Source organism: Triticum urartu, chromosome 7A (assembly GCF_056163025.1).
Source record: "Triticum urartu cultivar PI428250 chromosome 7A, HENAU_Tu73, whole genome shotgun sequence".
Taxonomy (NCBI): domain Eukaryota; kingdom Viridiplantae; phylum Streptophyta; class Magnoliopsida; order Poales; family Poaceae; genus Triticum; species Triticum urartu.
Genome location: NC_141879.1, coordinates 3,592,306 through 3,615,156, shown reverse-complemented (window position 1 = coordinate 3,615,156; position 22,851 = coordinate 3,592,306). Strand labels below are relative to the sequence as shown.

The window sequence follows — 22,851 nt, the reverse complement described above, 5'->3', positions numbered from 1 at the left end:
ATACATGAGAAAAAATACTATATTTTACAAATTTAAGATCAAAAGCACATTTAATCATGTTTACTAGTCTGGACTAAGAGGAGATCATCCCTATAGGAAGCAAATGGTCTTACAAGTCTAAAACACATCGGAGCTTCTCCAAACGGTTATAACAGTATATTCTGATGGAGTATTTGATAAGAGAGACACTCATGCCAAAAAAGAAAAAGAAAATAGTGCTAAACAAAGCTACCATTTGTTCACATCTGTTCATGGAGAAGACGGATCCAATACGTGTTAAAAGAAAAATATTTGTTTCGATTGCAAGACCACTACCACGATATTAATTCCATGCAATAATTCCCCAGTAGTTTTATTTTCATTCATAACTTCACACAAATTGATAGTCCAATTAAGAATCTATTCATATATTAATCAAATATCTGTCGAGGCACCTCTTCAGAGGAAGCAAATGAGGAGGATGGCGTGGAGTACCAGCGGGGCTATCGGACATGGATCTAGAGCCCGCATTGCCTGCGAAGAGGTCCAGAGAGGCGCAAGAGTAATACTTGTCGAGGTCGAAGTGGAGGGAGTCGTTCACCCAGGGATCTTCCTCCTTGCTGGTGACCACGACCTCCACCCCGACTTCCCCCCTATGAGCCGCGGTGCCCAGATGGTCACTTCCCCTCCGAGCCGACCTGGCCCAGCGAGGCCGCTGCACATGGCCGTCGAAGCCGCTCAACTCCTGCTACTCCCGGCGAGTCGTTTCTTTGCGGATGGGGGAGAGGAAGCGAAGGCGGATGCCGCTGGAGTGAAATACTTCTCGACGGAGCTCATGGTGGGGTCATCAGTGCCAACGAAGCGGCTGTGGCACGAGGCGAACTCAAACTCGGCAACCTATGACATATGGGCCAAGATGCCAATGGGGACGAGGAGAGCTCCAATTCGTCTCTTCTTCCAATCCCTATTTTTTCATGTTGATCGTATGGTTGCCGGCGTTGATGGTTCCGGCGGAAGAGAAGACGACGAAAAATCATGAAAAAATGTGGAGGATAGAGTATGACATATGGGCCAAGATGCCAAGTGTCAAGAAAACAATATAAACATCAAAGGAAGATTTAGAATTGGTATCAATATCAATGTTTAAGTGCCAAATATATCAACATCCAAACAACATTTTTTTCATAAATGTCAATATTAATGTCCAAGTTGAATTGATATCGGACACAATATCAATGTTGAGGTCTTAATATGAACATTCAAATGAAACACTACGGTTTTACATGATACGTAAAGGAGCTAATATTAGAGACCTATTCAAGTTCTGGGTGAAGTTTTGATGGACTACGGAATAAGGAGTGGCAAGAGCCTAAGCTTGGGGATGCCCAAGGCACCCCAAGGTAATATTCAAGGACAAGCAAGCATCTAAGCTTGGGGATGCCCCGGATGGCATCCCCTCTTTTGTCTTCGTTCCACGGTAACCTTACTTGAAGCTATATTTTTATTCACCACATGATATTTGTTTTGCTTGGAGCGTCATTTAATTTTATTTTGTTTTGATTGCTGTTTGAGTAATATCCCAAGATCTGAAATTCTTAAATGTTAGAGTCTTCATATAGTTGTACAATTATTCGAGTACTCATTGATCTTCATTTATATCTTTTGGAGTAGTTTGTCGTTTGCTCTAGTGCTTTACTTATATCTTTTTAGAGCACGGCGGTAGTTTTATTTTGAAGAAATTGATGAACTCTCATGCTTCACTTATATTATTTTGAGAGTCTTTAAACAACATGTTAATTTGCTTTGGTTATGAATTTAGTCCTAACATGATGGGATATAATAAAAACTTTCATATAAAGTGCATTGAATACTATGAGAAGTTTGATTCCTTGTGATTGTTTTCAGATATGAGGATGGTGATGTTAGAGTCATGCTAGTGAGTAATTGTGGATTGTAGAAATATTTGAGTTAAAGTTTGTGATTCCCGTAGCATGCACGTATGGTGAACCGTTATGTAACGAAGTTGGAGCATGATTTATTTATTGATTGTCTTCCTTATGATCAGTGGCGGCCGTGGACGAGCGATGGTATTTTCCTACCAATCTATCCCCCTAGGAGCATGCACGTAGTACTTTGTTTCAATGACTAATAGATTTTTGCAATAAGTATGTGAGTTCTTTATAACTAATGTTGAGTCCATGGATTATACGCACTCTCACCCTTCCACCATTGCTAGTCTCTCTAGTACCGTGCAACTTTCGCCGGTGCATTACACCCACCATTACCCTTCCTCAAAATAACCACCATACCTACCTATTATGGCATTTCCATAGCCATTCCGAGATATATTTCCATACAACTTCCACCGTTCCGTTTTTTTAGGACACACTTCATCATTGTCATATTGCTTTGCATGATCATGTAGTTGACATCGTATTTGTGGCAAAGCCACCATTCATCATTTTCCATACATGTCACTCTTAGGTCATTGCACATCCCGGTACACCGCCGGAGGCATTCATATAGAGTCATGTTTTGTTCTAAGTATCAAGTTGTAATTCTTGAGTTGTAAGTAAATAAAAGTGTAATGATCATCATTATTAGAACATTGTCCCATGTGAGGAAATCGGAAAAAAGGAGGCCAAAGAAGTCAATCAAAAAAGAGAGAGAAAAATATGAGAGAAAAAGAGAGAAAGGACAATTTTACTATCCTTTTACCACACTTGTGCTTCAAAGTAGCATCATGATCTTCATGATATAGAGTATCCTATGTTGTCACTTTCATGTACTAGTGGGAATTTTTCATCATAGAACTTGGCTTGTATATTCCAATGATGGGATTCCTCAAATTGCCCTAGGTCTTCGTGAGCAAGCAAGTTGGATGCACACCCACTTAGTTTTTTTTGAGCTTTCATACACTTATAGCTCTAGTGCATCCGTCGCATGGCAATCCCTACTCACTCACATTGATATCTATTGATGAGTATCTCCATAGCCCGTTAATACGCCTAGTTGATGTGAGACTATCGCCTTCTTTTTGTCTTCTCCACAACCACCATATTCTATTCCACCTATAGTGTTATATCCATGGCTCACGCTCATGTACTGCGTGAAAATTGAAAAAGTTTGACGACATCATATGAAATAATTGCTTGTCTTGTCATCGGGGTTGTGCATGATTTAGTATTTTGTGTGATGAAGATGGAGCATAGCCAGACTATATGATTTTGTAGGGATAACTTTCTTTGGCCATGATATTTTGAGAAGACATGATTGCTTTATTAGTATGCTTGAAGTATTATTGTTTTTATGTCAATATTAAACTTTTATTTTAAATCATATGGATCTGAACATTCATGCCACAATAAAGAAATTACATGGATAAATATGTTAGGTAGAATTCCACATCAAAAATTACGTTTTTATCATTTACCTACTTGATACATCTCCAACGTATCTATAATTTTTTATTGTTCCATGCTATTATATTATCCATCTTGGAAGTTTTATATGCATTTATATGCTATTTTATATGATTTTTGGGACTAACCTATTAACCTAGAGCCCAATGTCAGTTTCGGTTTTTCCTTGTTTTTGAGTTTCGCAGAAAAGGAATATCAAACAGAGTCCAAATGACCTGAAAATTTACGATGATCTTTTATGGACCAGAAGAAGCCCCCGATGCAAAAGAGTTGGGCCAGAAGAGTCCCAAGTCAATGATAAGGGTGGAGGGCGCCCCCACCCCCCTAGGGCGCGCCCCCTGCCTTGTCGCTGACTCGTGGACCCCCCTAACTTGTTACCGACGCCAAAAATTCCTATAAATATAGAAACCCCCAGAAATAAAACTAGATCGGGAGTTCCGCCGCCGCAAGCCTCTGTAGCCATGAAAAACCAATCGGGGGCCCGTTTCGGCACCCTGTCGGAGGGGCAAACCATCACCGGAGGCCATCTTCATCATCCCGGCGCTCTCCATGACGAGGAGGGAGTAGTTCACCCTCGGGGCTGAGGGTATGTATCAGTAGCTATGTGTTTGATCTCTCTCTCTCTCTCTCTCTCTCTCTCTCTCTCTCTCTTGTTCTTCATTTGGCATGATCTTGATGTACCACGAGCTTTGTTACTATAGTTGAATCATATGGTGTTTCTCCCCCTCTACCTTCTTATGATGAATTGAGTCTTGCTCTTTGAGGTTTTGTTATGTTGGATTGAGTATTGGATTTGAGAACACTTGATGTATGTCTTGTGATGGGATATCTGTGGTGACAATGGGATGTTCTATTGATTCACTTGATGTATGTTTTGGCACACAACTCGCGGATTCCCGAGGGGGCATTAGGGTAATCTATGCATAGGGGTTGATGCACCTTTTCGTCCTACGTTCTCCGATAGAAACTTTGGAGTGATTCTTTGTTGCACATTGAGGGATTGCCATATGATCTAATTATGTTATCATTGTTGAGAGAACTTGCACTAGTGAAAGTATGAACCCTAGGCCTTGTTTCCAAGCATTGCAATACCGTTTTTGTTCACTTTTGCTACTAGTTATATTGTTGTTTTTATATTTTCAGATTACAAAAACCTATATCTACCATCCATATTAAACTTGTATCACCATCTCTTCGCCGAACTAATGCACCTATACAATTTACCATTGTATTGGGTGTGTTGGGGACACAAGAGACTCTTTTTTATTTGGTTGCAGGGTTTTTTCAGAGAGACCATATTCATCCTACGCCTCCCACGGATTGATAAAGCTTAGGTCATGCACTTGAGGGAAATTTTCTACTGTCCTACAAAACTCTGCGCTTGGAGGCCCAACACGAGTCTACAAGAAGAAGGTTGCGTAGTAGACATCAAGCTCTTTTCTGGCGCCGTTGTCGGGGAGGGTAGGTAAGCGGCACTCACATCCCGTCAACGAAACTCTTTTCTGGCGCCGTTGCCGGGGAGGTTTGCACTTGAAAGTATATCTTTAGATCTTGCAATTGAATCTTTTAGTTTCTTGTTTTATCATTAGTTTAGTCTATAAAAGAAAACTACAAAAAAATGGAATTGAGGTTGCCTCATATGCTTCATCTTTTTTATACCTTTCGTGAAAATGATGGAAAGGAAAATTTTACTCAAGTGTTAGAAGAAGATGTCAATAAAATTGATGTCACGGACATGACGTGGAACTCCGGAATGGTTCAGAGGTAAATATTGATATATAGGATGATATGGTTTGGCGAAGGGGTATGGCCGACGGGGCTTTAATTGGTGCAAAAGGAGTTTTGCGGAGGCCAGGGGCCAAACGCCGAAGACACTAGCATCTGGCCTTGGGCCAGATGCCGAGGCCACATCTGGGCCAGACGCGAAGGACTGTGGTGTTTGGTCCTGGAAGTCCGAGAAGGACTCTTCCTTTCGGGCAAAACCGACTTTGAGGAGGCTTTTACTACAAGTTTCGACCCCAAGGCTCAACATATAAATAGAGGGGCAGGGCTAGCATCCAAGACACATCAAGATTCACCAAACCGTGTGCCGGCAACCCCGTCCCCTCTAGTTTATCCTCCGTCTAGTTTCTGTAGTGCTTGGCGAAGCCCTGCGGAGATTGCTCTTCATCACCACGCCATCGTGCTGCCGGAACGCATCTACTACTTCACCCCTCTTGCTAGACCAAGAAGGTGAGGGCGTCATCGAGATGAACATGTGCTGAACGCGGAGGTGCCGTACATTCGGTACTTGATTGGGACGAATCGTGAAGGTGTACGACTACATCAACCGCGTTGATAAACGCTTTCGCTTATGGTCTACGAGGGTACGTATACACACTCTCCCCCTCGTTACTATGCATCTCCATGGATAGATCGTTGCGTGTGCGTAGAGATTTTTTGTTTTCCAAGCGACGATTCCCAACAGAGAGATCGGTCAACAACTTGTTGATCTCTTGAGAATTTGCGATGTTTTTCATAGTGATTTCCATTTGGTTTCATTGGATTTTTTATATTCTTCGGATACTTCTAATGCTAATCCAACAAAAGAGAGGAAGATCTACTTTGTCCTTTGGATGGTAGGAAATATCATATTTACAAGGAAACAAAAGGAGATTGCTACTAATCAAGCCAATTAGAGCAACTTTCCTGAAGACAACATTGTCAACATGCACACCAGAGTGAAAGACGACATTCCATATGACCGCACACTCTCATTTAAGCGGTCGTTTGGAGTGCCCATAGCCCCCCTCGTCTATACAAGCATTCATGAAGGGACCGCGAGGAGAAGAGAACCCTAGCCTCCACCACATCATCCAGAACAGGAGAAGAGAGGATCTGAAGAACTCAAGAAGATCATCGTAGTTTTGGTCCTTTCATCTCCATCATCATCGTCACCTCCTTCACTATTGTAAGATGGATTGAAACTTGTAATATCTACTCCACCTCATCTGAGATCAAGACTATTTGAGTACCATTTCATCTCATTGTGGATCCCCTCAATATTATCGATATGGTTTTCATGTTTTTTCTCTTTGTTGTGATTGATTCCCCTCTTATGATGTGTCAGTGATTTCCCTAGGTGTGGGTGATGTAGGTGAGTGGTAAGATTGATATGTTCCTATCCTATATGTTGTCATTTGAATTCGTAGTAGCATGATCTATTTGTGGGTGATGTAGGTGAACTCTATGTGTGTTGTCAAATGTAAGGGCCTAGGCAATATGATCTCAAGACCTACACAGGTAACACATATTGTTTAGGAACTCTGTGACCTCTGATGTGACAGGTGGAGATATCTATGAGAACCGAAGACAATATGAGATAACGATGATCCATTGAACTTAATGCTTGGTTCCGATCTTATGACCTTTATTGTGGAAATGACCACTCTGTGGCAACGAAGAAGCAGGATCATAGAATGAAATGTAACCCCCGGTGGAGGAGTTTCATGACTTTAGAGTGAACCGCCTACAGAAAGTTTGTATCAAGTACTATGAGTACAATACAAGGTAACTGGTATTACAGTCGCACTAGCACAATTCATATATTCTTACCATGAACTGAAATCTCTCTCCACCTAATCTTTTCATTGCAGGAAACACCATTTACATTTTAAGCTCTTGTTATTTACTTTATTTAGTTATTTAGTAGACACTTTTAAATCCTCTTATTACTAGCATATTTAGTTTGTCGTTTACCCAGGACAGTAACAGTATTTGCAGAAGCTCAAGCAGTACTTCACATAAGAACTATGACACCTTGTGTGTGACAGAAACACCTCCATAAATACTCTCCTCTGCTCTTTGTTGGGACAATACGATTACTCATTGGGATACTTCTGTGAAAGTGCTACACTACCATGTTTGGTTTGCATGTACCACTTGTCCACAAGGTACCGGTTTATCATGTTGTAGCCATCTTGAGTCTTTTCGCAACTGAAACTCTCAATGTCTGCAGCAAGGGTCTTGACACATTCATCAAGATGTTGAGGTGACTCATCCCATGCAAAATTAATGCAACTCACTCTTGGAAATCTCGTGTCTTGATTGTTGAAGGGAAGTGGTACCAGTGTTGGTTCTCACAATGCTCTCCCATAATTCCTTGGCACTACTAAGGTGAAAGTACGATCTCCTCTCATTGTCAGAGAAAATCCTTCCTTACGAGCATACGTGTGGATGAGTTGAGATGCCTGTCGTAGACCTCTCGTGGGGAGAGATAATTTGGGTTGATGGGGTTGTAGCCGTTCTCCACATTGTCCCACATCTCATCATAGAGTAAACCTAGTATGATGATGCATAGCAATCTTCTAAAGAGAGAAGTTTGCCTTTTCATCAAACTAAAGAGGACCAGAGAAGTTATATTTAGGTTTCTCCGCCTTTGGTTTTGGATAAATCCATCATAACCAAAGAGGTTTGCACATAAAGGTTGGGTGTAAGGAGGAGTGGGTTGAGCATTGGCCCCCGATGGTGTACGTCCCACGTGGTTGGTAGGTACACCCCTTGGGTCAATGCAGCCACCTTTGCTTCCACCCTTTCATCAATTTGAGCTTCTAATTCAGGTTTTCGTTTGGCTAGCTCGTTATCCAAATCCTTGGAGGTAAATATCTTATCATCTTTTGGTAAGGTAACTTGTGCCCGCCAACTCTAGGGTGGTTAAGCCATAATAATAGAGCACGAGGCTCTGATACCAATTAAAAGGATCGATATGGACCTATAGAGGGTTAACGGGTACAATTACAAATTTTAATTATTTCTTAGCAATTTTAGGCAATATGCGGAATATGAAGGCGAGCCTACAAATTACAAAGATGATTCTAGAGCTAGCTATATAATTAACAAGAACAACTAGATAGACAAGCAACCATAATATGATATAACAAGTAATAGCAAAGCACGCAAGTAAGGAGCTAGGGCAGGGATAACTGAAACTCTGGAGACGAAGATGTATCCCCATGTTCACTTCCATAGAGGGAAGCTAGTCACCATTGGACGGAGGGGTGTTACCACGAAGGCACACCAACACCATGAAGGCTCACCCTATTCTCCTTGAAAGATCACAATGAATGTGATTCTCAACCACTAGTGGTAGACCTTGAGGCGGCCTCCAAACCTTTGCAAGCTTTCTGGGGAGAATCACAACAATCGAATCCTCATAGAAGAACTTCTACTACATAGGAGTCATCCAACCTGCAAAGAGTAACAAGATCAATGGGGGAAAGATCAAGACTTTCTCAAATCACGAATTCCTTTGGTCAAGAGTGGGGGAAGGAGTGGATCTATCACTTGATGGAATATCTATCAAGAACTCTCACAAATCTCTCCATAGTCTAGGATTTGGTAAAGAAGGGAGTGGGAGGGAGCACTTGTGTTCCTGTGGGCGATTTTAAATGAAGTGGTCAACCCTCTACCAGAGTGGTAAAGGGGTATAAAAGGAGTCATTTGAGCCATTCTGTGGTAATGGGCCTAGACATCTAGCTAGGACCCCGGATGATCCGAGACATGCCCGGATCTCCAACCTGGCACTCGGACAACCCGGCCAGGTCAACAGCTGAGAGCCTAAGGTAATATACCCGTAATCAAATGGCGCTCTATAAAAAATCTGAGCACTTTGTCCAGGATAGCTCAGACATCCGGGACGGAGCTCGGACGATCCGACTACGGAAAAAAAAACCTAATGGGATGGGTTATGGGCAACCCGGATGATCCGGGACAGAGAGCGAAATGTCTGGGGATAGCCGGATGAAAATGTGCCCTGGATAGCCATCCGGGCAATATGTTCGGGCAGTGGCTGGACAATCCAGCGAGGATCCCGTATGACCCACCTACAATGCAGACCTACTGGAGTGCCCTGGTAGTTTAGCCGAACGTCCAAGTCATATGATCCGGCTTTGAGTGGAGTAGGGCTATTTTTGGTAGAGGTTTTTGGCTGAGATACTTTTGGTATGCGTATGTGAAGTGACTGCATAGTGAAAATGTTGACTTGAGCAAATCTTTCACAAACCCCTTTGATCCTCTCTTAATAGTGCGGGATTCCTATAATGTTAAACATGTATAAGAATAATGTTTCTTGTATAAGAAAATGTACAATCTGTATATGTCTAAAAAATGTTAATCATGTATTTTTTTAAAGTTAAACATGTATAATAAAATGTTTCTTATGTATAAAAAATGTACAATGTGTACGCAAAAAATAGACATATAAAATATTAATTATGTATTTTAAAAATGTTAAATATCTACATAAAAAATGTTCCTAATGTGTAGAAAAATGTAGAATGTCTATCCACAACAATAGACAACAAAAAATAGATTTAAAAATGCTAATCATGTATATTTGAAAAATGTAAAACATGTACAGAAAATGTTTTAGATGTATGCGGAAAATGTAGATTGTGTAAGAAAAAAGAACTAAAAATAAAAACCAGTGGAACCGATAAAAAACCAAGAAAACCATCGAAAGAACAAAGAAAATCAGATTAAAAACCGATGAGAAACAAAGAAAATTGAAGAAAACAGAAAAAATAGAAAAAGTTAACGAAACGAGCAATGCGAACGAGCGAACTAACAATAGAAAAAGGTCCTACCCATTAATGTAGCGATCTGAGAAATGGTTCAGGAGAGGGAAGCTTACATCTCGTTATAAGCGAGATATAGCTCCCGCGCTTCATAACCGTTTCGGCATGAGATTCAGGTGTCGATGGTGGCTTGAGCGAAAGCACCAACACTATGATACTGGCAATACATCTCTTTCAGAAAGACATAGACGGACCATGTTGTTGGTGCTTTCGCTTCAAGGCACCATCGACATCTCTTCAGGTCTTTATGGGCCATAAACCATGTCTGTCTGTGTAGCCTATCGTGGCATGGACTCACTTTGGGCGGTATTAATTTATAGTCCAGTATGTCTACTCGACCCTGACAATGTGCTGCCAGATGGACACCATGATAGGTGGATAAGCAATGCAATGGGCAGTTTTTTATCGGCATTAACGTACAAACCACCGTCTATGGAGCACTCTAGATGCATGTACAATAATTTAGATTGGCATTAACGTACAAACCATGGTCTATGGAGTATTCTAGATCTGTGTACGTGTACGTGTACATAGTGCTTTAGTGCTAGCGTACAAGCAATTTAATTGGCAGTTAGTGCTAGTAGTGTTAATCAAATCATCACAGAGTTAAAGCTTGACTCTTTCTTTTAGTGATTCTCAAAAGGTTCAAGCTTTCCCCTTGGAAACAGGCGTCTTGGCGGTCCAAGAAATTTACGTCTAATTTTTCTTAGGGAACCAGAAGGGATTTTCCCCTATTGTGTCTTTATTGATTTTCATCTAAAGTTACGAAAAAGAAAGTAAAAATGCAGCTGAGATAGCTGGCATAGAGTCTAAAATGACTGTAAAGAAATGCAAAAGAAAAGGAAATGTATATACAGAAAAGCCAAAGCCCAACTCTGGAATTCAGAATATTCCTTGCGAGAAGCTCTATGCACCAGCTGTCAAACCTCTTGCTTGAACCTTCCTCTGCAATAGTAAAGATCTGGCTAAATTCCTTTGAATATGAAATCATTTCCTGTCAACCAAATAACCTAGGATGCAAAGATGTTTTCAATGAAGAGATCTGATCCTGAACAAAGCCTTGTGTATGATTCCAGTTTGGGCATAGATGTCTCCAACAAGCAGTAGCAAATGGGCACTGGAAAAATCATTTCCGTCTAACTTTGAAAGTTCATTTTCCCCTTTGCTATGCAGTGAAAATTCCAGCAGCTATTTGGTTGCATTTCCGGGATATTTAATGTTTTATCTTTTTAACAAAAATCAGTTCGATATGTACTCAATCTAATTGCTACTGTATTTTACAGTTGAATGGTTTTATTTTTGGATTTTTTCCAACCCTCCGATTTCTCTCTTTTTGTGCTTGCTAGTTTTCATTTATTTTCGAACCTATTTAAAAACATTGTCATGTCACTTTATCGGTATACAACGTGAGCCTCGGGGCGTGGTTACTGGAGCACAACTTGGCAATGAAGTCCAAGCCTATGAAGAGAAGGCTTGGCCCTTGGCGAAGGAGGTTGCGAGGATAAGGCCCTCCACCAGTGGCGGCTCCAGGAAATGAAGGCTGGGTATTCACCCAAATTTTTTTTTACTCTAAATATAGTATATGAACTAAACAACAAACCACAAGCAATATATGAACAAAACAACACTAGGACAATGGCAGTAGCAATATTTCAATGTATCAGACCATAACGACATGAATACATAAGTACCTTTTGATTGATAAAGTGATGATATCCTTCTTACAATATAACTTTGTGGTCGCCTTTCTGGAAGAGATTGATGACATCTTCATCCTTCACTTGATTGAAAAATTCTCTCTCAACAAATGTAACCAAACAATTGTTCAAATATTCATCACCCATTTTGTTCCTTAGCTTATTCTTCACATAGCTCATTGAAGAGAATACCCTTTCAACACTAGCAGTAGCTACTGGGAGAATCAATACCAACTTAAGAAGCTTGTAAACAATATGATATAGTTCATGCTTGTTTGTCTCCACAAGCATAACTGAAAGCTGGCACAGATTTTTCAGGTTTTGAAACCTTTCATCTCTACGCACATTAGTAACATACATGTTTAGTTGCCATGGAAGTCTTGCCAGTTCATCACTTGTAAAATCGGAAGCATAAAACCTTGTAGCAAGCCTAACCAACTTCTCTTGGTCATAAGCAGCAAATAGATGAAGTGGACAAAATGCTGCCATGCAAGAAAGTAGCTCCGTGTTTACCTCATCAAACCTGCCATTCAGCTCACTGATTTGCCTATCAATGACACCCACAAACATATCAACCTTGAAGCGGTGGTAATTGGTCACACCATTACATAAACCCCTTCTAGGCCGGCCAACGGGAAAGTAAGGACCCTCCATATCAACAACTTTGATCTTATGCTTTGTACAAAAAGATGTGACCTTTGTGAGAAAATCATCCCATCCAGCATCGGTCCTCAAAGCCTCCAAGTAATACTTTGTGTCACTAACAAGCTCAATAGCATGAACAATATCTTCGTCTTGCTTTTGCAAAGCTCTACACAACTCATCTGTGTATCCAAATATTTCTTGCATCAAGTGTGCCATGAAAACAAACTCAAATGATCGAAATATTGTCTCTATGGATAGAGCCGCTTGTGCCTCCGCACCATGGTACTCGTCTCCAATCTTGCGAAGGACTCGTCGTAGTGCACCATACATAGAGATGACATGGTTCACAGTTTTGAAGTGAGAGCCCCAACGTGTATCACATGGCCTTCCCAAACCCATTTCCTGATTCAGCCCACTCCCTGTTTCTACTTCTTCCAATTCCAGTGCATCAATGAGTTCTTCAGCTTGAGCTATCCGAAGCATTCTCATCTTTTTACAAGACATGCCAAGAGCATTTAACAAGTGTGCAAGCTGCTGAAAGAACCAAGTACAATCACCACTCTCCTTAGCAACAGCAACAAGAGTTAACTGTAATTGATGGGCAAAACAATGAACATAGTAGGCAGAAGGGGACTCATCCATAATCAGTTTTTTTAGGCCATTAACATTACCTCTCATATTACTAGCTCCATCATATCCTTGCCCACGAACCATTGCAAAGGTCAAATTGTAGTCCATAAGCATTTCCTGAATTGCAGCTTTTAGTGTCAAAGAGGTGGTATCTTCAACATGAGCAAGACCAAGAAATCTTACAACCGCCCTTCCTTTCTTATCAACATAACGCAAGCAAACAGCCAATTGTTCATTCTGATACACATCACTAGACTCATCTGCAAGTATTGCAAAATGACCACCGTCAAGTTCTTCAATGACTAGTTTAGTAGTCTCTTGTGCACAACATTTTATCACCTCTTGCTGTATATCATGGTGAGTCATCTTGCAGTTCTGTGGAGCATTCTTGAGAACAACCCTGTCAACCTCTTCAAAGTTTCCTGCTAGCCAATTTAGAAGCTCAAGGAAATTTCCTTTATTTAGCGAGTCTTCACTTTCATCATGCCCCCTAAATGCTATGCCTTGGCTCAATAGAAATCTCACACACTTGAGTGTCCATGTCAAACGCTGTTTATACAAAGCCTTGTATTGTGAGGTGTTTGAAGCAATAGACTCCCTAATTGATGTTGTAGTTGTAGTGAACATATCATATTTTTCTTGAGCTTCAGCATGAGCACTACTAAAAGCTCCAATATGCCTCTTCAATCTTCCTTTCATGTTCCAATTATTAAACCCACCATTCACAAATGCATCTCCTCCGGGACTTTTTGTTTTATCCTTGAACAAGTAGCAAACAAAGCAAAAAGCAGCCTCTTTTTCCACGGTGTACTCAAGCCACTTATGATCTTTAAACCAAGTAGGAGAAAGGCGACGAGAATGTCCACTAAAATCTCTAATTTCAAACTTATGATCCTTTGGTTGACAAGCTCCCAAGTCAATGTATCTCCTTCTAACTCTATCCTGGTCATTGACATGATATGAAGATATAGGGAGTCGCTTGCCGGGATCACGTTCCAGAGCAGCCAAATCTGCTTCAAATTGGGGAATTGATTCATCATCTTCATCAACCGCTTCATCATCTTCTATAATTGGGGTCGGGGAGCCTCTCTCCCTCTCCGGTTGTGGAGTTTCATCATGTGTTGGTACTAGTGCTGGCTGCAGATTGCTCTCAACCTCCTCAGAAATAGGAGTTGGTGTGGACGTAGAAGTTAACTTTCTTGCCTTTGAAGATTTGTCCCACAGTTCAAATAAGCTAACATGCTTTCTTTTCATCCACATCACAATTACATAAACAGAGTAAAATCAGTGGCAATGTGGCATGGACTGTTGAACATTGAAAACAATTTCAAGTTACATAGTAATCACCAAATGAGTCACATAGTAAATACTAAGTAATTCAATTTCAATTTACAAGCAATCACTGAAAAATCTTCAGATTTGTTTAGAAAAGAGAGGGAAGAATACCTTGGTAGATGGCTGGATGCTAAACTAGATGTGGATGGCACGGACTTGGACTGCCGGAGGGCACTGCCGCGCTGGGGAGGCCTGGCCGCCGGTCGCCGGAGTGCCTGAGCCGCAGTCCACAGAGGTACTGCGCAGAGGTGAAGGGCAAAGGGCAGAGCTGGGCGGGAGCAGAGGGCCGGAGGGTGAGGGCAGGGGAGGGAGAGGGCCGGCCGGAGGGGTGACGGAGAGGCGTGAGATGCCTGGCCTGGCCGCCGGGCGCGGGGCGCCGGAGCCGGACCTCGACGGAGCCACGGAAGTGCAGGAGAGGGCCAGCCGCCTTCAGCAGAGCTAGGTTAGGGGAATTGGGGCAGCGAGGGGATCGATTGAATCTGGGCGCTCGACTGCTCGCGCGCCTAACCAGACGCCGGTCTGGTCCAGTGCGTAACGTGGAGTGTTTGGGCTGGGCCAAATCTGTATAATATACATAGTAATTTTTTTTAGCCGAAAATCTTGGGTATTCCAGGGAAGTTCCTGGAAGACCCCCAGCGCCGCCGCTGCCCTCCACCCTCTTGGAAGCGGAGCGGAGGGAGCTGAAGAAGAGGCCTCGGCAACGCGATACCACTGATCTTGGTTGAAGAAGCCATCCCAATCCGATCAACAGTTCCACGTGCACTGCGCCTACCTCATGCGTCAACTGTCAGTGTTCTTGAGAGTTGAGACCAACAATGCCATTAAGCGATGACGTATTTGTTCGGAGGGGGTGCGAGCGGCAGATTGAGATGGTAACACACGAGATAGGGATTTACCCATGTCCAGGCCCTCCGAGAGGAGGTAAGACTCTACTCCAGTCTTTGGTGGTTGCAGCACCACCTCCATCTACATGGCAAACTCGCCGTCCGCGCCGCTGCGATGACCAAGGTCGGCTTATGCTCCTCGTGGTCCGAGGAGACCGGCTCCACCTTGACAGTGGATGGGGTTGTGGCTGACAACGGACCCGACGACCAGGAGTGATGACTCAGTCTAGATCTAGAGCTCCCCTGGATCCAGTGTCCCAGTGTGGCGGCTGGTCAAAGTGGTAACCATCGAGTAACCACCACGCTTGGGTCTTCTTGGCTTTCGTCTCCTTGCCCATCACGACGGCCAGAGGTATGGTGGTGTGGGTTGGCCGATGGATGTGCGGGAGAGGATGAGGAGTGTGCACATAGAATTTGTGCGAATGAGGCATGTCGGCTTTAAAGCCGGAGTAGGCTTTTAGGTCGTCGTGCTACCGTGAATGTGGGTAGGTGGCAGGCTGATCAGCCGGTGTGAATGCGTGGAGGGTTCTAGAGCCGGATGGCCGGAGAGGGTTTTTTGTGGTCCGGGGTGTCGGGGTCCGACATGGCAGATGCCTGCCGAAAGCTCCCTCGACTTAGGGCTGGCTTGTACGATTCCGGACATCCGGACAGGTTTGGCTCAATTTGTTGATCCGTGTTAGATGCTTGAAAAGTGCCGGGACAGCCTAGTGTGAATAATTGAATCGGGAGCTTATTGAATCAATCAACCGTATTTTTTGCAAAAAAGAAAAAGAATCAATCAACGGTACGTCTGATATGATGGTGACACAAACGGTAACGAACCAGCCAACAAGCACGGAAGGAAAGGAAGGATCCTCTGATTAATTCTGAAAAAAACGTACTATATCCGCCGCATGGGATGGAAACTAATCCTCTGATTCTCAGCTCGTTTGGACAGTTTTTGAACGCTTTGGATTTTTGTAAACTAACAAAACTTGCGTCAATCACGTACTCTAGCCGGCCACACAACGGTCAATTGCTGGCTCCGTTCCGTTAAGTACTGCCGTCTTTCTCTTCCTCCTTCCGTTGTGCAGCAGCAGCAGCAGCACCAACACCAACACAGGCAGAGCCATGGCGATGATAGTCTTCGATACATGGAGTTCATTCGATGAACATGTATGTACCATTCATCCATGCCTTTATCTTATCTCCTTCCTATCCTTTATTTACTTATGGTTAATTATTCATCTGGCCAGACGCTTCTCCTCTCATCAATGTTTTGGATCTTTATTATCTGGAAAAAAATGTTTTGGATCTTTATTCTGAATTTAAATTCTTGCCAAGAAATAGCAACAAAAAGAGTTTTTACGACCGCAGGACAAGGGGCTCACGCTCGCTATTATCGCTGACCAACAGAATATGGGGGTTGACGAATGCGATGATCCAGAGGGCGAGGTCGACAATGTACCTCTCAGTGTAAGTGTTCGCCTGCTGTACTTCAGATTAAATAGAATCTTGATTTTCCCAGCAAAAAAAACTAGATTCATGATTTTGTAACGAATAAGTGCGTGACTTCTTGACTGGTCTAATTAACCTCATCGTGAGGACATGAGGCCTGATTTTTTGCGACCAAATGATGACAATTTTTTTTATGATCGTAGGAGGAGGAGCTTGCGCTCACCACTATTGCTGGCCAACACCCCATGGCGGCTGACAAATGCGGTGATCCAGAGAGCGAGGTCGACTTTGTCCCTCTCAAAGTAAGTGCTTTCTTCAGATTAAATAGTCATGATTTTGTAACTTATATGTATGTATAAGCGCACAGCTTCTTGATCAATCTAAACTTCATTTGTGGCAGGTCGTGAGGCCGGATGATGAGCAGCCAAAGCGTCCTGGCGGGCGGGTTAAAGTGTGTGCACATAAACCCAAGACGAAGAAACTAAGTTGATACACTCCCGAAATACATTCTTGTGTTTGCTCTTGTAAACAGAGCTTCCAGTCGTATTTCTAAACTCACAATACTTAAGCTCGGGTTATCAAATCTTTTACCTTCTTCTTTTCTGCGGGTGATCAATCTTGTACCTTCAGCCGCATAGATAAGTAGATCTCGAGTTTGATGCTCTACTTTCACTGGTTATCTTGATAGGTGAAGAGAACGCGGCTGGCAGATTCCAAGAGTGACAAGGGTGATAATTTTGCGCCAATGGTAAGAACGGGATACCGAAATTTTGTTCATCGAGGCATTTTTGTATTCAACGCTTGAAAGAAACACATGTCCGTATATCATGTCTGTTTAAGAAGTAGATTGTGTACTTGTGTTACAGGGGAAGAGAGGGAGGCCGACACGCGCCAAGTCTGCTAAGAGCAAGACGTGGTGTAACCCGGAGTTTTTTTACGGCGACAACATCAACATTAATAGCAGTAGTGAGAGCGATAGCGAGGGAAACAAAGATGTTGATTATAATCCTACGGTATGGTCATATATGGACCATTTTAAATTGCTTGATTTAAGCCTTTTGTCATTCAAATCTTGATCACAGTTGTTTGTAAGCAGATTAATTTTTATGAAGTAATTTGTGTTTGTAAGCAGATTAATTTTTATGAAGTAATTTGTGTACTTGTGTTACAGAGGAAGATAGGTAGGCTGGTACGCGCCAAGTCTGTCAAGAGTAATATGTGGCGTAAACCGGAGTTTGTTTACGATGACAACCTCGACATTAGCAGTAGTGGGAGCGTGACTGAGGGAAACAAAGATGGTGATTATGATCCGATGGTAAGGTCATTATATATCAGACTCATTTCGTGAAATGATAAGAAAACAAATGTTTGTAAGTACAGGTTAATATGTATGTCAAACTAAGAACATGTTTTGATTTGACAGGCACCCAACATTGATGGCCACCCAAAGAAATGTGCAAGGTACTTCCATCTCGTTGATTTTTTTATGAGTGGAGTGTCATAAAAATAAAAGACCTCGGGTGTGTTTGACTCACAACCGAATCTTCGAACAGAAGATCTCGACGGAGGCCAGCACGCGCCAAGTCGGCTAAGAGCAAGATGTGGCGTAAACCAGAGTTTCTTAACAACGACAACATTAACATTAGTAATGGTGAGAGCGAGAGCGAGAGAAACAAAGATGATGGTTATTATCCGACGGTAAGGTCCTACATGGATCATTTAAAATTTCTTGATTTAAGAAATTTTCTTCATTCAAAGCTTGAAAGAATTACAGGTTCATATATAAAACAGAACAAATGTTTCCAACCAGATTAATATGTATGTCAAACTAAGCACATGTTTTGGTTTGACAGGCACCTGACGCTGATGGCCACCGCCAGAAATATGCAAGGTATTTCATCTGAGTAGAGTGCTTTAAAATAAAAGATCTCGAGTGTGTTTGACTCACGCACCTGAATCTTCAAATGAATTACAGCTCCCATGACATACTTGGCTCTGCTTTCGAAAGAGCTTCGGAGGTAATGAAGAAATTGGCAGGAAGAGGAGCAAGCTTCATCAAGCTTATGCAACCCTCACATGTCGATAGGGTTTTCTGGCTTGTAGGTTTATTTTTTGGAGGTTCGTTAGCTTACTTTTTTGGTACCTCCGTATTTGAATTTCTCGTTGTTCCTCCCCTAGGGTATCCCGTGTAAATTTTGCAAAGAGCATCTTCCGGAGAAAGACACTCTAATGACCCTAGAAGATGAAGAAGGACGGAATTACAATGCAAACTACATTGTCGCTAGGGATGGACTTAGCGGCGGGTGGAAAAACTTTGCGGAAAGGCATAGCCTTAAGGTCGATGACACCCTCGTCTTTCGACTCGTGCTCTCGGAAAAATTCAAGGTGACTTGTTTCATCAATTTCCGTATGTCATTCCTTTGTGATATTTTTTTTGTCAAATGCATGGCAGAAGCAGTGCCCATTGATTCTTTTAGTGATTTAATTATTAGCAACTGCCTATTGTTTTCAGGTGTACATAGTAAGAGAGAATGAGCTGACGACAACTGATGATGATGTCAACTCCAAGGACGAGGATCTAAAGATTACTACCGAGGGCAACAGCACAAGAGCCAACGATGACAGCAACAACGAGATCGACCTAGCAGCAGCCAATGATGTTGGGCCGCCGTCAGTGGAGAATATGAGACTGAGAGCCCTAGTGTCGAAGGTGGCGACAATCCAGGATGCTCTCAAGGCGGCGAATGAGGAGGTGGGGGAGCTGGAGTTGAGTGTGAAGAAGGCTGCGCAGGCTGTGCGGCAGATAGCGACGAAGGTTGTGAGTTGTGAGACTGAGGCCGGAAGATGAAGCCATGACATGCAAAGTTTAGTTGGCACTCTTACTAGCTACACCGAGTTCATCTTCAAAGACTTGTCAAGTTTCTGCTCACATGCTAATAATTAGTGGCCACATCCAATCACCCAAGCAAGGCAACGTCAAAAGCATGTACAGTCCACTTGAGGAGTTCAGCATGTCTTGTGCCCTTTGTTTCAGTCTTTAATATCTCCTCTCTGAAATCCAATAGAGATATTGATCTCCTCTAACATGCATGTGTGAGCATGAGCTGACAGCTTTGTATAAACTTTGTTCCCCTTTAAAGTTCTTTGCAAGTTTCTTTTTGCTGATCGGAAATTCCAGAAACCGAGACGGGTTTTCCACTCTCTATCTCCGAGTCTCAAAGTATTTACCAATGTGGCATGAAGACACTACTCCCTCTGGAAAAAGAAGTGATGTTCATACGAATTGCCGAATTCTCAGTCTAAGTATTTGAAATAACGCCGTTGGTCAAGGTCTGACTACATGTCCAGATCAACAACAACAAAAAGTTCTCTGTGTGTCCTAGTAGTAGTACCAAACAAAGTACCATACATGCCAAGAGCTGGCATTACACAGTAGTTAGTACTAGGAAGGAGGTGGAGCAATATAAGGTGAGGTTCAACTCAAATGAAACAGATATTTTCTCCCCAACTAGGGGCCTGAGGCTGGGGGATCCATTGTCCCCATATCTTTTCTTGCTATGTGGTGAAGGACTATCTGCTTTGATTGCCCATGAGGAAGAACTTGGGCATCTAAAAGGGGTGCAGGTTTTCCGTGACTCCCCTTTCATCTCTCATCTACTCTTTGCTGATGACTCTTTAATTCTTATGAAGGCAGATGCTTTTAATGCTATCACACTCAAGAATATTCTTGATGATTACTGTCAGGCCTCAGGGCAAATGGTGAGTGCTGCAAAATCTTCAATATATTTCAGCCCCAACACAAGTGTTGATGACAAGGTGGAAATTTGTCAAATCCTTGATATTATGACAGAATCTTTGTTTGACAAATACTTGGGCCTCCCCTCAATGATTGGTGTTGATCGGGTTGACTGTTTTAAACATCTTATTGAAAGAATTCAGAAGTTGGTTAATGGATGGAAAGAAAGAACCTTGTCTTATGGTGGTAAGGAGGCTTTAATTAAGGCGGTGGCTCAAGCTATCCCAACCTATATGCGATGGGTGTATTCAAACTTCCAAAGAAAATTTGTAAGGGAATAACTGATACTATATCGCATTTTTGGTGGGGTGATGGTGAGGATCAACACAAATTACATTGGTTTGCTTGGTGGAAGATGTGCATCCCTAAACTGTGGGGAGGCATGGGTTTTCATGACATTCATAGCTTTAATTTGGCTATGCTCGCTAAGCAATGTTGGAGGCTCATTGATAACTATGATTCTTTGTGTGCAAAAGTCCTAAGAACCAAATACTACCACTTTGGTGATTTGTTAAATTGTGAACTAAAAAAGGGTTCATCATATGTTTGGCAGAGTATCTGGGCAGGGATACAAACTTTCAAGAAAGGCTGCATATGGAGGGTAGGAAAAGGGATGAAGATAAACATCTGGGAAGACTGCTGGATACCAAATAGTATATCGAGGAAGATTATAACAGTCCGGGGCAACTATGTTCTGACGATGGTGAATGAACTTATAAATCCTGTCACTGCAGAATGGGATGAAGTACTAATACGGGACAACTTTTGGCATATTGATGCGGAGAGGATTTTGCAAATTCCAATCTTTCATCATGATACGTAAGATTTTGTTTCTTGGCACCTTACAAAGTCGGGCAATTTTTCTGTCATGTCTGCCTACTACAGGCAATGGGAGGACACCTACGTATCAAATAACTCAAATCCCTCAGGAATAAGTGGCTCCTTGGCTCACCCAGCGTCGAAGAAACTTTGGAGCTTAAAGGTACCAAGTAAGATAAAAATATTCTTGTGGAGATGTTTACATAATGCAATTCCTTGCTGTTGCGTGTTAGCGAATAGGCATATAGCTCAATCAGGACAATGTCCACTCTGCTTGAAAGAAGCGGAAGATGTTGCACATATGGCGTTCAAGTGTACCCAGGCTCACGAGATTTGGAGGAGCCTAGGCGTACATGAAATAATAGAACAAGTGGCTACACCTGGCAGATCGGGGGCGGAGATACTGGAGATATTTCTCTGCGACCCAGCGCATCAAACACAATATATGGACTCGGTTGATCTAACTGAGTTGATTGCTGTGGCAAGCTGGTATCTATGGTGGCGAAGAAGGCAATTTGTGCGACAGGAAGAGGTTCAATCTCCTGTTCGATCAAGCCAGTCTATCCGTGCACTTTGTTTGAATTTTGTGAGAGCAGCGAGCAAACCTACAGCAACCCATCGTTAGAACCTATGGAGAAAACCGATGCTGGGCCAACTTATTCTTAATGTTGATGTTGCGTTCTCGGAAGAGGAGAATACAGGTGCTTGTGGGGCAATTATAAGGGATAGCAGCGGTATGTTTGTGGGCGCGGCAACGGCTAAACTCGAGCACGTGGCAGATGTGGTGTCAGCAGAAGCAGCCGCACTTGTGGAGGGACTCAAGTTAGCCAGTTCTATTGGTGCCAACTCTATCTTGGTACAAATGGACAATTTAATCATTGTGGAAGCAATTCAAAAGAATAATGGCCATTCAATGATCGCTGCTCATATTCTTGACGTCTGCCGAACTCTTCTTCACAACTTCGGAAAGGCTTTATTAGAGCATTGTAACCGTGAATCTAATATGGTAGCTCATGCGCTAGTTCATAATGGACGTGTGGATCCACCAAACTTGTGGTTGGACGCACCTCCCGACTTTATTTCTAAACTTTTAGCGGACAATGTAAGCGTTGTTTAAATAAATAAAGCTAGCCATGAAGGCCTTTTCCTCGAAAAAAGGAAGGAGGTGGAGCAAATTAAGCCTCAGATCTGAGCAAATTTCATCTCATGAGGATGATGAAGAAAATTTCTTCATCTTTCGCTTGTAGCCATTCAAAACCAAGAATAAACCATCAAGCATATTACTGTCGTGTTAAGAAATCACAAATCAAATCAAAATGGACAAGTAGCAGAGCAGAGTGGTTACATGAATCATGATTCAAGCCTTCTTCTCCGGCCCCGGCGCGTCCAGGGTAACGGCGGCGCAGAGCTCCTCGTCCTCCTCGAGCGTCGCTATGTTCTCCGGAGTCAGCGTGAGCTCTGCGATGATGTGGCCTCCACCCTCCTGGCCTGGGTATAGCGACGTCCTGCTATCGAACTTGTTGTCCCTGCCGCGACGGGGCGTCCCCCACCCGAAGTCGCAGCCGTACATGTCGAACCGCGACGAGCTTCTCA

At 42.6% G+C, this 22,851-nt stretch overlaps 2 protein-coding genes across 2 annotated transcripts; one reads left to right on the top strand and one right to left on the bottom strand.

Moving 5' to 3' along the window:
- Nucleotides 1-10,688: 10,688 nt before the first annotated feature.
- Nucleotides 10,689-14,626, bottom strand: LOC125525424 (uncharacterized). The gene is made up of 3 exons (XM_048690443.2): nt 14,434-14,626; nt 11,707-14,292; nt 10,689-10,960 (listed from the first exon to the last, which is right to left on the bottom strand). The coding sequence occupies exon 2, from the start codon at nt 14,245-14,247 to the stop codon at nt 11,737-11,739; it is 2,511 nt and encodes an 836-aa protein (XP_048546400.1). The 5' UTR covers nt 14,248-14,292; nt 14,434-14,626; the 3' UTR covers nt 10,689-10,960; nt 11,707-11,736.
- Nucleotides 14,627-16,316: 1,690 nt separating this feature from the next.
- On the top strand, nt 16,317-20,720 carry LOC147956698 (uncharacterized). The gene is made up of 14 exons (XM_087531421.1): nt 16,317-16,361; nt 16,563-16,661; nt 16,847-16,945; nt 17,044-17,122; nt 17,330-17,391; nt 17,510-17,656; nt 17,815-17,958; nt 18,067-18,104; nt 18,197-18,341; nt 18,497-18,534; nt 18,619-18,742; nt 18,822-19,028; nt 19,156-19,458; nt 20,334-20,720. Exons 1-14 carry the CDS (start codon nt 16,317-16,319, stop codon nt 20,718-20,720), a joined length of 1,917 nt encoding a protein of 638 aa, XP_087387547.1.
- Nucleotides 20,721-22,851: the final 2,131 nt, after the last annotated feature.

Coding starts and splice junctions, on each gene's coding strand:
- LOC125525424 (XM_048690443.2), bottom strand. CDS start 14,247: ATGTGGATGAAAAGAAAGCATGTTAGCTTATTTGAACTGTGGGACAAA.
- LOC147956698 (XM_087531421.1), top strand. CDS start 16,317: ATGGCGATGATAGTCTTCGATACATGGAGTTCATTCGATGAACAT. Junction 18,342..18,496: donor ATGATGGTTATTATCCGACG/GTAAGGTCCTAC, acceptor TTGGTTTGACAG/GCACCTGACGCTGATGGCCA. Junction 18,535..18,618: donor CACCGCCAGAAATATGCAAG/GTATTTCATCTG, acceptor AATGAATTACAG/CTCCCATGACATACTTGGCT.